At 31.4% G+C, this 15,386-nt stretch overlaps 1 protein-coding gene across 3 annotated transcripts in view; it reads right to left on the reverse strand.

Moving 5' to 3' along the window:
- Window positions 1-15,386, reverse strand: part of LOC118195959 (sphingomyelin phosphodiesterase-like) — a 203,475-nt gene that overhangs the window by 41,456 nt on the left and 146,633 nt on the right. For all 3 annotated transcript variants that reach the window (XM_085819714.1, XM_035367306.2, XM_035367307.2), the window contains exons 6-7: window positions 8,020-8,189; window positions 549-656 (exon numbers count right to left, since the gene is read on the reverse strand). In XM_085819714.1, the coding sequence (XP_085675840.1) occupies window positions 549-656; window positions 8,020-8,189 (278 nt within the window). The remainder of the gene's footprint in view (window positions 1-548; window positions 657-8,019; window positions 8,190-15,386) is intronic.

Raw genomic sequence — 15,386 nt, forward strand, 5'->3', positions numbered from 1 at the left:
AAGACTACACATTTCAGTTAAGCAGTAAATTTCACAACGATGTTTGGTTTCAAGGACTTGCATAACTATGCGATATTTTTTCAAAAATAAATAAATTCAGTTGAGGATTACTGGATGGTTTTGTTGAATTTTATGTGCCATTTGTGCAAAGAAAGTGCTGTTTAATACTAAAGTTAAAATGACAAAAAAAGTTGTGATAACAGGAGTGAGTCCAAGAGCAGATTGGTAAGCTGTGAACTCAGTGAGAGTATAAGAAATCTTAATAAACCTTCTGGTGTGATGTTAAAAATCTCAATTCTTTCAAATCTTTAAAATTTTATTTTATTTATTTATTTTGACATACTCTGTAGCTTTACATTTCATTATAGAGCTGCAATCCTACTTAAAATATGAATATTTTAATAAATAAAGACATATGTTTTTGAAGCACAGTAATAATTTAGGGGGAATAAATAGAACACAAAGGTTAAAACATAAAGTGTATATATATATACATATATATATTACGTGTGTGTGTGTATTTTTTAAATAACCCAATATTTACTTACATATCTAATGTATAAGAACTACCAGGTAACCAAGGAGCCCATGCCTTTGTGACCTCTTTATACAACCAAGAAATGGAGTCATTTCCCTTTACTGCAGGAATTGGAAAACTGGAATATGTTACATAGTTATAAAGCTACAATCAAAAATGTATTCATCATATAACACAAAATATTTTACATGTTCACTAACAAAAATGCATCTATATTACAAATACAGAACTAGATGAAAACTAAAATGATCTTATCATACCAGCAGACAGTGAAAGCTGTAACAATAAAGAGGTTAAAGTGCTTATGATAATGAAGAAATTAAACAAGTCATTAAAAAAGGGCACTTGAAACTGCCTGATTTTGCAATGGGGATTGAATCAAAGGAAGAAATAGAGGGCACTTTACAAAAGGTATTGAAAAGTTCTGTGCTGCTTACTGCAAACCTTTTAAAAGATTTATGTCATTTATTGTCCTAAGCAAAAATTAGTCGCTTAAAAAAAAAAAAAAAAAAAAAAAAAAAAAAAAAAAAAAAACTATATTTATTATGCATTAACAAAACCCATTTAAATTAACATTCAATATATTTTTTTAATTACATCAATATTCAGGTTTGTGTAAACTATACATGCTTTCTTAACCTTAATTACAACTACCACATTTTTTTCCATAGAAAATTAACTTGATAAAACACAATTTTTGTGTACAAGCAATGTATTAATGACATATCCCCCATGCTTAGCAAGGGTTTCCTCTATAACAGATATTAAAGAGAAGGAACTGCTAGCAGGAAGATTTTGTGAAATGTAAAGAATTTTTGTAAGCTGGTCAGTTTTCAATAAATTATTACTAAAATCTTCATCAAAAGAGTCATGAGGGGGATTTCTGACCGAAAAATTTCACACATACTTTTGTTTAATGAAAATCTCTACATATAATAAAACAAAGAGTCTGTCTGTGTGTGTGTGTCTTTCATTCGCGCTGAGTGTAAGCTAATAGACCCATGGCTACGAAATTTGGTACATAGGTGCATCTAGACAAGAGCCAGTGCACCTCGAAGCGATTTTTTCGAAATTCGAATTCGATTTTTTTTTATTTTATGTTTTGCGACGAAATCGCGTCATTTTGAGACATAATGGGCTATAGGAAAGCGAGATTTTACTCTACGCACTTTATTTTCAAATTGTCATGAAACGTAGGCACTTAGCTATTTTACAAACTTAAAATAAATTTCATGTTTCAATAAATCAATTAAATATGAATTTATTTAACAAAGGGAGCTTAACACCATTTCAACAGGATTTTTTCTAAAATTTTTTTTTTTTTAAATGTACAGTTTATTTTTCTTTGATTTTTTGACACGTTAAACTTTCATCCTTGCGACTGCTTTTACAAAAAGAATTTTAGAAAAATGATAATATTTTGTATTTTTAAAAAAATTTTTAAGCGAAGCACACTTTTCACATCTCACATCTTTAAAAATGTGATTTTGGCAACAATTTTCCTGTCTTATTGTTGTAGTTAGATTTTTGATGAAATCGCATAATTTTGAGTAGTTTCATTTTTTTAGAAATATGGGTTTGGCAACAATTTTTCATTGTATTTCTTATGTCACTGTTTTTAAGAGATTCGCAAATTTCATTGTCATTTTTTTATATATATATAATACATTTTTATTGGGTATTTTTTTTATAAAGTTGTGCAGAGTAAAATTCTGCGTGGATTTTTTTTTTTTTTTTTTTTTTTTTTTTTTGAGTTTCTTTCATGTTATTTTTTGCTTATTTCATTATTTGTAAGATATTGAAAAGTTTTGCATGATTTTTTTTCTTTAACGGAAAGTTGGTTAATTTTTTTATTAGGATAATTAATATTTGTATTAAGGGATATAGCTTATTTCATTGTAATTTTTTTTCTCTTGAAAATATAAGATAAAATATCATTAATTATATTTTGCTTTTCAGAATTTTTTGTTTTTTGTATTCTTTTATGTTATTTATTGCTCTTTTCCCTGTTTTTAAAGACACTGAAAAGTTTTGAGTGATTTCTTTAGAAAACAAAGTTCTTAACCTCCTTTATATTCCATTTCAGGGTTCATATGCTTTTCTGCACACGGAAATTAAGTACTTTTAAGGACTTTTAAGGACCATTAATGAAAAAATTAAGGACCTATGAGTAAATGAGAACTGAACAAATTCAATTAAAAATACTACCTGTGCCTGAATTTCACTTTTGTAATACCGTCCTAAACATAAAAGTTGGATGCATTACTATTAAACATAACTTAATTAACATAATTATTAATAAGTTATAGAATAAAATAAAACTTTATGAAATTTATCAAGTAGCATTAAATATTTTACACTTATAATAGTTGAACATATTAGAAAGAAGATAAGTGACATTTTATTTACGTTTTACTAACAAGTTAGATTTATTAAGACTGTTGTTTTACTTCTAAATTAATAGTTAGTTTTATGTTGATTTTTTTTTGTCTCATTTTGGACAGGAACTAATGCAGTAAGTATGTGGAGAACAGAAACACACTCTGTCTTACACTCCATATACCTCAGTTTAAAAACTATCTAAGCGAATTGCATTCTGGTGAGAAAACAGAAATGGGAAATTATAGTAAAGGCTGAAATTATAAACAACTGGGTAATTTACATAATAATAACTGTACATACTAATAGCAGTACATATCTTTGAAGAATCTCTCTTCAGCATGTTTCCTTTTCCTTTTAGAATTTAAATTAAAGATTTCTATTATTCTAAAAACACTAAATTTAGAAAGCATAGAAAAACCTGCTAATTTTATATCTTTAGTAATATGAACATTCAGAAGCAATATGAAATATATATGGTAAGGGCTGGTTACAGAGATGGTGCAGCAGAATTTTTAGAATTTAGTGACACACAAAGCAACAAAATCTAGAAATGGCAAAACTTTTAGAATTTAGAGCAGGCATTGGAAGCAGAATTTAGCATCCGCAGAGATTGCTTCAGGTGGGAAAATGAATAGCGCCAGCCCTGTGTATGATGCATTCAGACATATAATATGAATCATTTAAATTGTCAGTTTTCAATTTCCTTACTAAGAAAAAAATTTCTTTCTATAATGTCTGTCCTTCTGATAAGAATAAAAGCATTTTTTATATTTTCCATGTCTGTGTCTAGGGAAAATTAAAGAAAATAAATGGAAGATAAACGTGTTAAGAAAAAGATTCTAGTATCAGAACTAAAACATTCAAATATTATGTTTTCTTTGTTCTTCCAGACCTTCTTCAAAAAGTAAGAAATACATCGTAAACTTTCTGCAAAATACATTCGTTACGTGTTAATAGCATGGAGACATTTTTCTGCAATTTTCTAGAATCTTGGGTCTATAAAATTTGCCTTCAAATCCTTCTAAACTTTCTAAGCTGCAATGTCTAAAACCCTAAAGAAAAATTCTGTTAACAGTAAAAAGCCAGAAATAATTTGAGGAAAAATATCAGAGGGAATGGTGTAAAATTAATTTTATAGAGAAAACTGAATATTCTGATAACTCTGAATACTTTGAGACAACTACATTAGAAAATTTTACCATGAAAAAATTTAAAAAGATATTTTAAATTATTTGCATAGCTATTTTGCTTTTGCTAAAACAGTTTCGTTAATTGTTTCGTATACCTTGCTTATTTTGCAGATTCAAAATATTGTATAATAAGTGGCCAAAATGGAACTTTATAATATGACAGCGAAAATTAAAAACGCTTTATTTTAATGTTATTTTTTAAACATAATTTCAATATTTTACCACTATTTTAATGAAAGTTATCCATGTTACAATGTTTTAAAAAATGTCGAAAAATTTCCAGATCTCGAAATTAAAACATTTTCTACAGAAACTTATCTTAAAATCGCCAAAATGCTGATAAGTCGCCAAATTCAGAGCCGTTTAATAAAAGAATTCACATCCCGAAAAACCAAAAGCTGTTTGAGAGATCTTCATTAGAAAAAATGAAATCATTTCAAAATGCTTATGCTGCACTTCTTTTACTATAAAATTCGAAAATCCCACGATTTATATTAGAAATAGGAACGAATTATAACCCATTGAAAAGATAACCATATCTGTCAGTTGAATCACCAAAAATATTCCTCCAAAATGCTAATTCACACTCAAAATGGCAGTCGTAAAAAACAGAGAGCTATTTCCGATAATTAAAATTAAGGACCTTCTGCCGATTTTGGCCGAAATTAAGGACTTTTAAGGACCAAAAATCAATTCCAAAATACTTAAGGACTTTTAAGGACTCTTAAGGACCATACGAACCCTGCATTTGAGTTCTTAAGATTTTGCAAAGGGAAGTTGGTTAATTTATTTATTAGGATAATTAATATTTGTATTAAGGGATATTGCTTATTTCATTGTAATTTTGTTATACGTAATAACTTTTTTTATACGAAGTTGTTCTGCAGAGTAAAATTCTACAGAGTTTTTAAATTTAATGTTTGGTGTTTCCTTCAGCCATTTTCCCAGTACATTTAAAAGCCAGACGAAGGCTGTCAGTGAAGCTGCTAGTAAATAATATTTCAGTCTTCAGAACATCTAGGTTTTAAAAAATATTTTGTATTCTGTTACAATATCACCCATATAATTAAATACATTTGTGACTTTTTACCCATGGAAACAAGCTAAAATAAATTTAATCAGTTTTGTCAATACCAGGTATTTTTGTTTTTTTTTATCTGATTTTATCTTGAATACTTCAGCCCAGAATCCCAATACCAGTTTTTTTTTTTTTTTTTTTCTGTTTCTGTAACAGACAAACAATTACCTATTTGACAGTATCTAACTCTTTGGTCTAACAGAAATGTTTTCACCTTCTGAAATAACTGACAAATTATTTCCTATTTTCATTAGTTGTTTCCCAATGTGAAACAGGGTTCATGCCATTAAATTTGATGAAACCAGAGATCTTTAGGGATAGCTTGCTTTGGGGGAAAAGGGGCATATAATCAGTACATTCTATACAGCCTCTCTCAGAACACATTTTAACTCCTTTCATAAGATATTAACTTCTCCATAATTCACCAAAATTTTTTAAACCTTTGCAGCAATAAAAATTAATCACAGACATTAATTTTTAAAGATTATATAACACATATGATGATATATACATGATACATATGATATGGTGCAAACAATTTCTAAAATCCAGAATTTTCAGATATGAGTACCGCATTCTCACACGTATGAGACACACCCTTAATTTTTATATAAAATTTAAAAAAATAAAAAAGATAATATTTTGTGGTTAATTTATCTATTATCTACAATAACTTTTCGTTTGGTGGTGTGGAAGCAACTAAAATGAAAACAATACTTGCCACAAGCTGAAAATGTTTTTTATTATTGGTCAAAAAGAAAATGTTTCATTGTTTAGCAACTTTCATTCACATTCACCGTCAGTACCAACAAAGTAGTTGAGTGCACTACCAGTGTCACTATTGTTGGTCACAATCATTGATTATGCGCTGCTGTGTTGCCACAAATTTGCATGTCCCTACTTTTAATCATTTGCATGTATAAACAGCATCCCTGATTTTCATCAAAAGTTCAGCTTATACATGAGAGAATACAGTTAAGTAAAAATTCTGGAATTCTAGCTATATCAGGAGACCATAATCACATGATAAAGAACAGTATAATTTTCAGCATTCCCAAATTTAATATATTTTCTCCTTACCTCTCAGACATTAAAAATAAAACCAGATGGCCATAATAAAACCTTACAGTGGCACCAATTGCAAAATTTATTGACATGTAATTAAACAAGTTTAAGTCTGTGAAATTTCATTCTACTTTTAAACAGTATCTTGTTACTACTGTATGGGTCTGCACATTCTAATATACCTTGCAATAAAATTTCTGCTTTACAAAATAATTATTGATCATGCTTTTAAAAACATCTCAATCAATGAATGTTAGTCTAAATTCATTGCATGAAAAATAATAAACTTAAACATCATAAACCGAGGTTTAATTTCATGATCATTCAATAGATTTTGATACTTCATTTCAAATAATCAAACTGCTATTCTGTATCGAAGGACCATGGTTTGTTTTCATACAATTTGAGAAAAAACATAATTTGACAATTAAGTGGAAAATATTTCTTTTCTTTCTTTCTTTCTTTCTTTTTTTTAATTCACAGTTTAAGAATTTTTCTCAAGAATTAGTAATTCCAAAATGTTATAAACAAAAGTCCTTGTCAACTGGAATATTTCTGTAAATCTTGAGATCTCCCTTGAGAATAATCATAACGAAATTTCTTCAATAGCCTTTCAGAAAAAAACATTTTGTACTTACATATTATCCAAACAACCATGAAAGTATCATCAAGCAGCATGATTTAGCACCAGGTAGGGACATATGTGACATTACAATACACTCCTAACACCTGCATTTTCATTTGATGCAACTCAAACAGATTCTCGATAAGCCACATTTTGTTTTATGAACAAGTATATAAATTAACTGTTATTACTGCATTTTGGAAAATAAATAAATAATTTTTTTAAAAAAATTAACGGCTGTAGAATCACTTTTGTGATAGCACTCCAGTTCACTTGATCACTTTAAATATTGATTGAAGTCGGTATTGGTATTGATTGCATTAAACTTCAGGCAATCAAACATTTTGTAGAAGATAACATATCAAGAACTGAAGTTTAATTACATTTAGCTTAATACATGCCTCTAAACTTTTCACATACAGTTATTCCTCCTATAACATGGTAAATTGATTTCTAGAAAATACTATGCTGCATGAAACCATGTTATACAAGACTAACCAAACTTATTATGATTCAAAATTTGTATTTTTCATCTTCAAAGAAATAAACCTTCCTTTAAAAGTTGTTTTCTTACTTTCAGGCATAGTTCGAGACTAAAATATAATATTACAATAATTACTCCTAAATTCGCAGTTGCAGTTTAATACTACATTCCACCAAAATTTTTTGTAAACTATTTTCAAAAATCAGAATTATGTAATTAAGCAATATAACAACTAAACTTTTGGAGTATAAGATACATAATGTGTAACTGATGAGCACAACTCAATTTAAAAAAAAACTTCGATATGAAATAATGTGAATATTTGTGGAATTTGTTTTATTTTGTTTATGTAAAGTGAGAGGTTGTTATTGTGTACTACACACGATGACATAGTGCATAAAATTTTGTTAATGTTTAGAATAATAGTGTTATCAAAATTTGTACATACATTAAGTGTTATAAAAGGTTTTATGCATATTCATTAACATGCTAGAATAAAACTATGTTGTCATGCTATATTAGGGTTTTTAATATTTTCTTAGCATGTAAGAACAAAAGCATGTTATAAGGATACCTGCATTTTTAAATAGATAATAAAATGTTCTCACTGAAATAGATATGTTTTAAAAATTTAAAAGACCAAACCATAATAATGACCTGTTAACAGGAGAACTTTCATGATTTCCAAGAGCGGGAAAAATAGGTACATGTCCAAGATATCTATGAATAATTTTTGAGGCAGAATGTAGAAGGTAGATGGCTTCCAGTCTCGAATTGTTCCAGATATCATGTGGTGGAATATCCCCAGTCCATATCACATAATCAATCTAAATTGACATAATTAACAGTGTTAAAATGCTGAATTGCATAAAATTACTTACACACTTTACAAATAAGTTACTTATGGATTTTCTAGCTTCCTGCATACTTGAAATGGCACTTATACACTGCTCGACATTGAAAATGCAATACCAAGAAGGAGTGGTCAGAAATTTATGCAAATTTTAGAGTAGCCGCATGTCACTGAGTTATGCGAATGATGTTAAATACGCAGCTCTCCGATGCATGCGAAGTAAGATATAAGGGAAGGAACTTGCATAATGGGCAATATTCGTGTCATTATTTCTGCCACTCGAATTATCGAAGGAAGTTGGTTTTTGTCCCGGAGGATACGTGTAATAGGAGAGAATGCCAGGCCGCCATCAATAAAGGCACTTCCAGCAGATAGACGATTTTACGAGGAGTTTGGTGATTGGACTGAGAAGGGCGGGTTGGTCCTTACATCAAATTGCAGCTGATACCCACATGGATGTGAGCACGATGCATCAGCTATGGCGAACATGGTTGGAACAAGGAAATGTGGGAAGAAGGAGGGGTGCAGGTGCAGCCAGAGTGATGTCAGCACACGTGGATCATGGACCTTATAAGAGATAGAGTCACCCAGTGGGCGGGGCGCGCGTCACCGACATGTCGGCAAGAAAGAGTACGGACGATCTGGTTTACTTTAACACTGAAACCTATGGCATTTGTATCACATAACTCTTTTTAATTATTAAATGTGATACGTTGTATAGCGATGAGATTATGAAAGCCACAGTTTTGCCCAAATAGGATTTAATATATCTCATGAAAGCACTTTGTGCATTTTTTTCAGGCGTAATTCTTGTAAAAACATTTTTACTTTGGTAAAATGGTAAAAACTCTAAGGACAAAATTTATGAACTTAATTTTGCGTAAAAATATAGTAAAATTAAATAAGATTGATAGAACGCGATGCTTTCAAAAAAATAAGGTGAAATTAAACAAGATCTGATAATTTTTTAATGAACATTTTCAGGCAGTAATTTTCCAAACTATAACAACATTATAAAATGATCATATTTATTTGATTATATGATTATTAAATTATTTACATTAAAGTGGGTTTGTTATTTTAATAATTCATAAAATTCGGACCATAAAATTTTCTGAATGTAATGAAGGAAAAAAAAAAGATAAAATAAAATCTAGAAGCCCTCTTTTTTTTAAAATTTGTGTGCTATCTATATTTATTGAATATCATGTTCTTCACCCGTAAACCACATACATTTGAAAACAGCATATCTTTAGAATTTCCGCACTGGAGATAAAACTGTTATTTTCCGTACAGTGCTCGCTCTGAACTCGTTGAGTTTGTTAATCAAAAATTCGTTAAAGTTTTACAAAATATGAAATAGATTAAAACAAATTCGAAATTCGGCCATCCAGATGCCTATATTTGGGTGGAGGATTACATTATTCAGAATTTGATGGCTCTAGATACTGTCGTTTTTGTCACAGTGCGAGAAACATACATGTATTCATGCAGATTCTTCATTATTTAATTTCTTTACATATAATAAAGAGCGATAATATTTGGTAACAACAATTTGCAAGGAGACACGGACATTTATAGTAAAACAGCGCAAAATGCCGCTTCAAAACTAACAGCCTTTCTAGGCTACCGCCCCTTTGGGCTAATAAATTAAATTAACAGTAAATAAAAAAAATCTTATGCAGAACTAAAATAAATTTAAAAAATAATCATTATAAAATACAATCAAAATTAATTATTACAGTTAAATACAATTTGAATATTAGAATTAAATGTATAAAAATTTTTAAAGAGTCAAAAGTGTTTATCACTATGTTGTGTTATGAAATATAATTGAAATAAAATTCCTTTATAGAAATTGTGCTTTAATACTCATCTACGATTTTAAAAAAGCAGCACAATTTAGAATTTTAAACAAAACTTTCAAAAATTCGTTTTTAAATATTTTAGTATTTTTTACTTGTTTACACCAATAAAAAGCATAAAAATTGCAAGAGAAATTTACTTGTTTGAAATTTTCTATTAGTTCAGATTTAAAATGTTATTTTCTAAAAGAAGTAGTTACAAATTTCCTGACAGCATAGGAAAAGCTAAAAAAATATCCAGTCCTGAAAGCATGCAATAGCTTTATAATTATTTGGAATGTTAATTAATGCTTGATAAATATGCTAAGTTTTTAAAAATCAATCTCAATTTCAAAAATAAAAATATGTAGAAATTCTAATTTGTAAAATGAGACGCTACAACCAGCTTTTTCTTGACAATTATACCCGCTGCAATAGGCAACCAATGTTAAATTTCTGCAAGTCGTCCCTACTCCTTCGGATGTGATCAATGTGATCGGTGTGATTCGGATGTGATCGGTGGCAATCCCCTACTTTCAGGGGCTGCCCTAATGCAATTTTTCAGAAGGATAACGCTTGACCACACAGTGCTCGCATCTGCCAACATGCTCTGCAAGGTATACTGAGATGCTTCCCTGGCCACCAGACTCTCCTGTGCTCGTTCAGAAGACGAACTGTGGCAAATGGTAGAGAGGGAATGGAGAGCCATCCCTCAGGACACCATTCACACTCTTATTGACTCTATGCCTAGATGTGTTTCTTCGTGCATTGCTGTCCGCGGTGATCCTACATCCTACTGAGCCGACGCCGTTCTCGCTCCGTATTCTGACTATCATTTTGAAATAAAGATCACTTATTGCTGCTTGCTGTCTCTGTCATTTTCCCAAATTCTTCACTTTATGACCACTCCTTCTTGGTGTCGCATTTTCAATGTCAAGCAGTATATGTACAAACACAATATCTCGGGTTTTAATGAAAATTTCCCCCCGATGGAAACATCGTCTGCATAAACAGCATGCATTGCTGTGCTTAATTGTATTTTATCAAACGATTTTTAGCATTTGAAAGAAAGAGACTTGCTTTAAATCCTGTTTTGTGGAATTTATAAAAAAAATATAGTTATTATTAAGTGTCTGAAATAGAAATATCACGCTAACAGATTAGAACCATCATATATTTCCAGATCTGTTGAAAAAAGTCAGCTACAAAATATCATCAAATTATGTGTACAGCTTTAGGCGCTAATGTTCTATCATATGACACTGTGAAGGTTTGGTACTGAAAGTTCAAAAACAAGGACTATGACTACCTTTTTTTGAACCTGCAGCTACATCTTACTGGTGCCATCTTCCATTCTGCACAGGACTTCTGAAATCAGGTTGACCTGTTTTTGGACTCATGTCCAACAAGTTTCTGAGCTGAAGGCTTTGAAAAAATACCAGAACACTGGCAGGAAATCATAGATTTGGGTGGCGCTTACTACCCCCACTACAGATGCTGCTCTCATGTTTTTTTCCTAACATAATTAAGAACATTTTTTGGGCAGAAAACTTTCATTACAACAGGTATTTAATATTATGCATTATTTTAAGGATGACAGAAACGGAGATAATTCTTTCAAAAATACACTTTCACAAATTCCAAAAATACACTTTGGTCCTTATAAACACACCTGTGAACAAAAGACTCATTCACAACTCCAACATCGTACCTTTTAGTACTAAATTTACTTTCCACACAATCTAAAATACGAGAATGAAACCTTGCCACCATGTCTATCATTGCAACATAGGCCATTTCAAAATGCGCTTGACACGAACCAAGCAAAAGAGTTAATTTTCAACGTCAAAAGGGTTGCCATGCAAACAGCATCGTCAACCAAACCATCCCACAGCACGGAATCATGCCCAAAACCAGTGCACAACACATATCACCACATTTGGTGATCTTAGGGTGCATATAAGAGTAGAGCCCAAACATCTACAGGGGTTGGACAAAAATATGGAAACACCTTTAAAAAAACATGTTTCTTTGCTTAATATGGTGTAGGAAACCCGTTGGCATCCAAAACAGCTTGCAGTCTTCTCGGAATGGATAAATACAGTTCCTGTATGTTTGCCAAGGGAATATTATACCATTCTTCCTGCAAAACGGTGGCAAGTTCAGATAATGATGTTGGCGGTGGATAACGAGAACGCACTTTCCGTTCCAATGTAGACCACAAAGGTTCGATAATATTCAGGTCTGGTGACTGTGGTGGCCAGGGGAGATGGGACAACTCATTTTCGTGCTCAGAAAACCAGTCCTGGACAATGTGAGCTGTGTGAACAGGGGCTTTGTTGTCTTGGAAGACACCATCACCATCGGGGAACAAAGTTTGTACCATGGGATGAACTTGATCGGCCAAAATGTTCACATAAGTCTTGGCAGCCATGTGCCCTGACACAGTTATCATGGGGCTAGCAGAGAACCACGATATGGTTGCCCAAACCATAACAGAACCCCTGCCATGTTTGACTCTTGGCAACAAGCAGTCTGTATTATAGGCTTGAGATGGCGTTCTCCAGACGTAAACTCGGCCAGAAGTGGGAAACAATGTGAAAGACTCGTCAGACCATATTACTTGCTTCCACTGCTCTATAGTCCAGGCTTTATGACTTAAACACCACCTTTTCCTGTTACGGGCATTAGCATCACTGATGAGTGGCTTCTCAATTGCAGCAGGGCCAGCAATTCCCTGTTTATGAAGCTACCTTCTAATTGTTTTGGTACTCACAGGGTTCAGTAACACAACATTCATTTCAGCAGTAACTTTTGCAGCTGTGGTCTTCTTATTTTTCGTCACAATTGCCCTTAATGATTGTCTGTCACGATCACTCAGGACACACTTTCGTCCGCGCTGTGATTTAGAAGATGATGTTTTTCCGCTTTTCAAATATGCGGAATAAATCTTCGATACAGTACCTCTTGAAACACTAAACACCTCGGCTACCTTGCTTACGGAAGCACCTACCATACGTGCTCCAACAATTTGCCCACGTTCGAAGTCTGTTAACTCTGACATAATGCAATGACAACCTCACATAACAGTACTCCGACAGCAACTGAACTGTTTAGCACATTTACGAAGTTGTATAGGTGGCGTCAGCAGTCAAAAATACCAGCGCCACCTACATATTTCATTAAAATCAATCTTTCTTTTCAAACATGCATTTCACAAGGTGTTTCTATATTTTTGTCCATCCACTGTATGTCTTCTCTGGGATTCGCACCTGGAACCATCAGTGCACAGCAGTCAGTGTCACTGACCAGTACACTGACTGGGTCTCTGTTTATTCATGCAGTTTGGCACAAAACTGCTTAATTTTTTAATTACCTCATATTCAAGTATTCAACCAGTTTCGCGTTTCCCATTCTAGTTTTAAGTTATTACTTTTTCTTTTTTTTGGTTTATGTTTCTTGTGTTCTTGCATCTTACTTTTATATTGCCTTTATTCCATAAAAAGTTTCTATATTTAAAAAAGTACTGATTTTTAAAAATATATTAAATTTAGTGTATTCTTTCTTTATCATCCAGTAAGGAATGGTTTATTCCTTACTGGATGATAAAGCTTTATATCAATAAACAAATAACTGTCAATTTTATTTGTACTCAATGTGATCTTGATTATGCTGATCCACTACCAATGCATAATTGGCTATTGCCCCTTGATCATCATTCATCCACCCCCAGTGGTCAATACCAATCCCACATCTATAGACAGTTAACAAAAATTAGCATCTTTTATGATGAATAAAATGAACTTTTTTGTGTACAGGTGTGTTAACACATTCTCAGAACAATTTCGATAAAGAAATTTAAAAAAGGCAAATGTTTTGGAATAAAATTTTCTGGCAACTGCTTATTATTTGAAATGAGAAACACTGTCTGCTAGTTTTAAATTGATTCTTCTTTCAAAATGTCACATGTAAGCAAGCTGTGGGTCGATGGATATGTTTTTGCACTTTCTGAAGAGAAATATTCCTATTCCATAATTAAAAAATGCTTACTTGCACAGTATTCAAATTTCTAAGAGCAAAATAAGCAATAAAGGAAAAAAAGTCAAAGATTGCTTCTATATGGAAAGAAGAATCCAAACGAATATCCAAAAAAGGGTACACATTATTTTAAATGCGTCTAATCATTGGAAACAAAAGAAAATCTGCCAGCACAGAAATCAACTGCGAAGTCTTTAAATCCATCTGTAACGACAATAAATAAAATAATAAACCAAGATCTACACCTTAAAAAAGCTAAAATACATAATATACACCAACTTTTGCCGAGGCATGTGGTTTAATCCAGAACAGTTTGTACAACCCTATGTGAAAACCATCTAGCAGGAGATAAAGGAAATACATTATGACCTTCGATGAAAGCATGGAATTACTTAAATGACAGCAAGCAAAAAAAAGTCTATTTATTATCAAAAAGAAGAAAAAAAAAAAAAAAGGGATAAACATTGTTCTGTCAATGGAAAAGACGTTTTAGTGAGAGGTTTACAATTTTTGCAGGATTCATTTACAACTGGAAATTAAAAATAAGAGTGGGGGAAAATATTAAAATCAACTCAAGGTACTATCGAGAGAAAGTTTTACCAAAGAAATTCTATTTCTTTATCACAGTGATTGTCAAAGAATGAACTTCATCAAGAGAAAGCAACAAGCTATGCTTTGGAAAGTACCACTGCATTTCTTGAAGAAGTTTCTTGAAGACTGGTATTGCATAGTGGTATATAGTGAACCAACACAAAATGCCAAAATGAAATTAATAGCCCTTCTGGGCAAATTGCCCCTTTGGGCTAAATATCAAAATGGATTATATAATTTGGAAACTACCAAATGATGGAGAAAAATGATTAAATTCTTTCAAGACAAAGGCATCATCTGTACTGAAAAACTTTGGAAAATTACAGCATACATTTTTTTTTTTTTTTTTTTTTTTACTTGTACTGTAGCACCGAACTTGCAGTGCAAAATATTATGTGATGAAAAGAAAGGTTTATAAGGCAGATCATCTTCAAAAGCTCATGCAATTTTTTTAAATAGCTATTTAATTTATTTACGTCACATGTCAGGAATGCATACTGGTAGATTTCTATCAACTGTAGGTAGGAATAAATCATTGTACATTTGCTGCTTATGATAATTACATGCATTTTCATTTACACTGAGTTAAGTGAATTACTATGCCTGTCTTTTATGATCTTTACAACCTTTATTATGACAAATACTGCATTTATATTTGTATTGTATTATGGAAGAAAAAATAATAATTAAAAATTCCT

This window comes from Stegodyphus dumicola, chromosome 1, assembly GCF_044657685.1.
Source record: "Stegodyphus dumicola isolate Sdum_Otavi_A_Nest chromosome 1, ASM4465768v1".
Lineage (NCBI taxonomy): Eukaryota > Metazoa > Arthropoda > Arachnida > Araneae > Eresidae > Stegodyphus > Stegodyphus dumicola.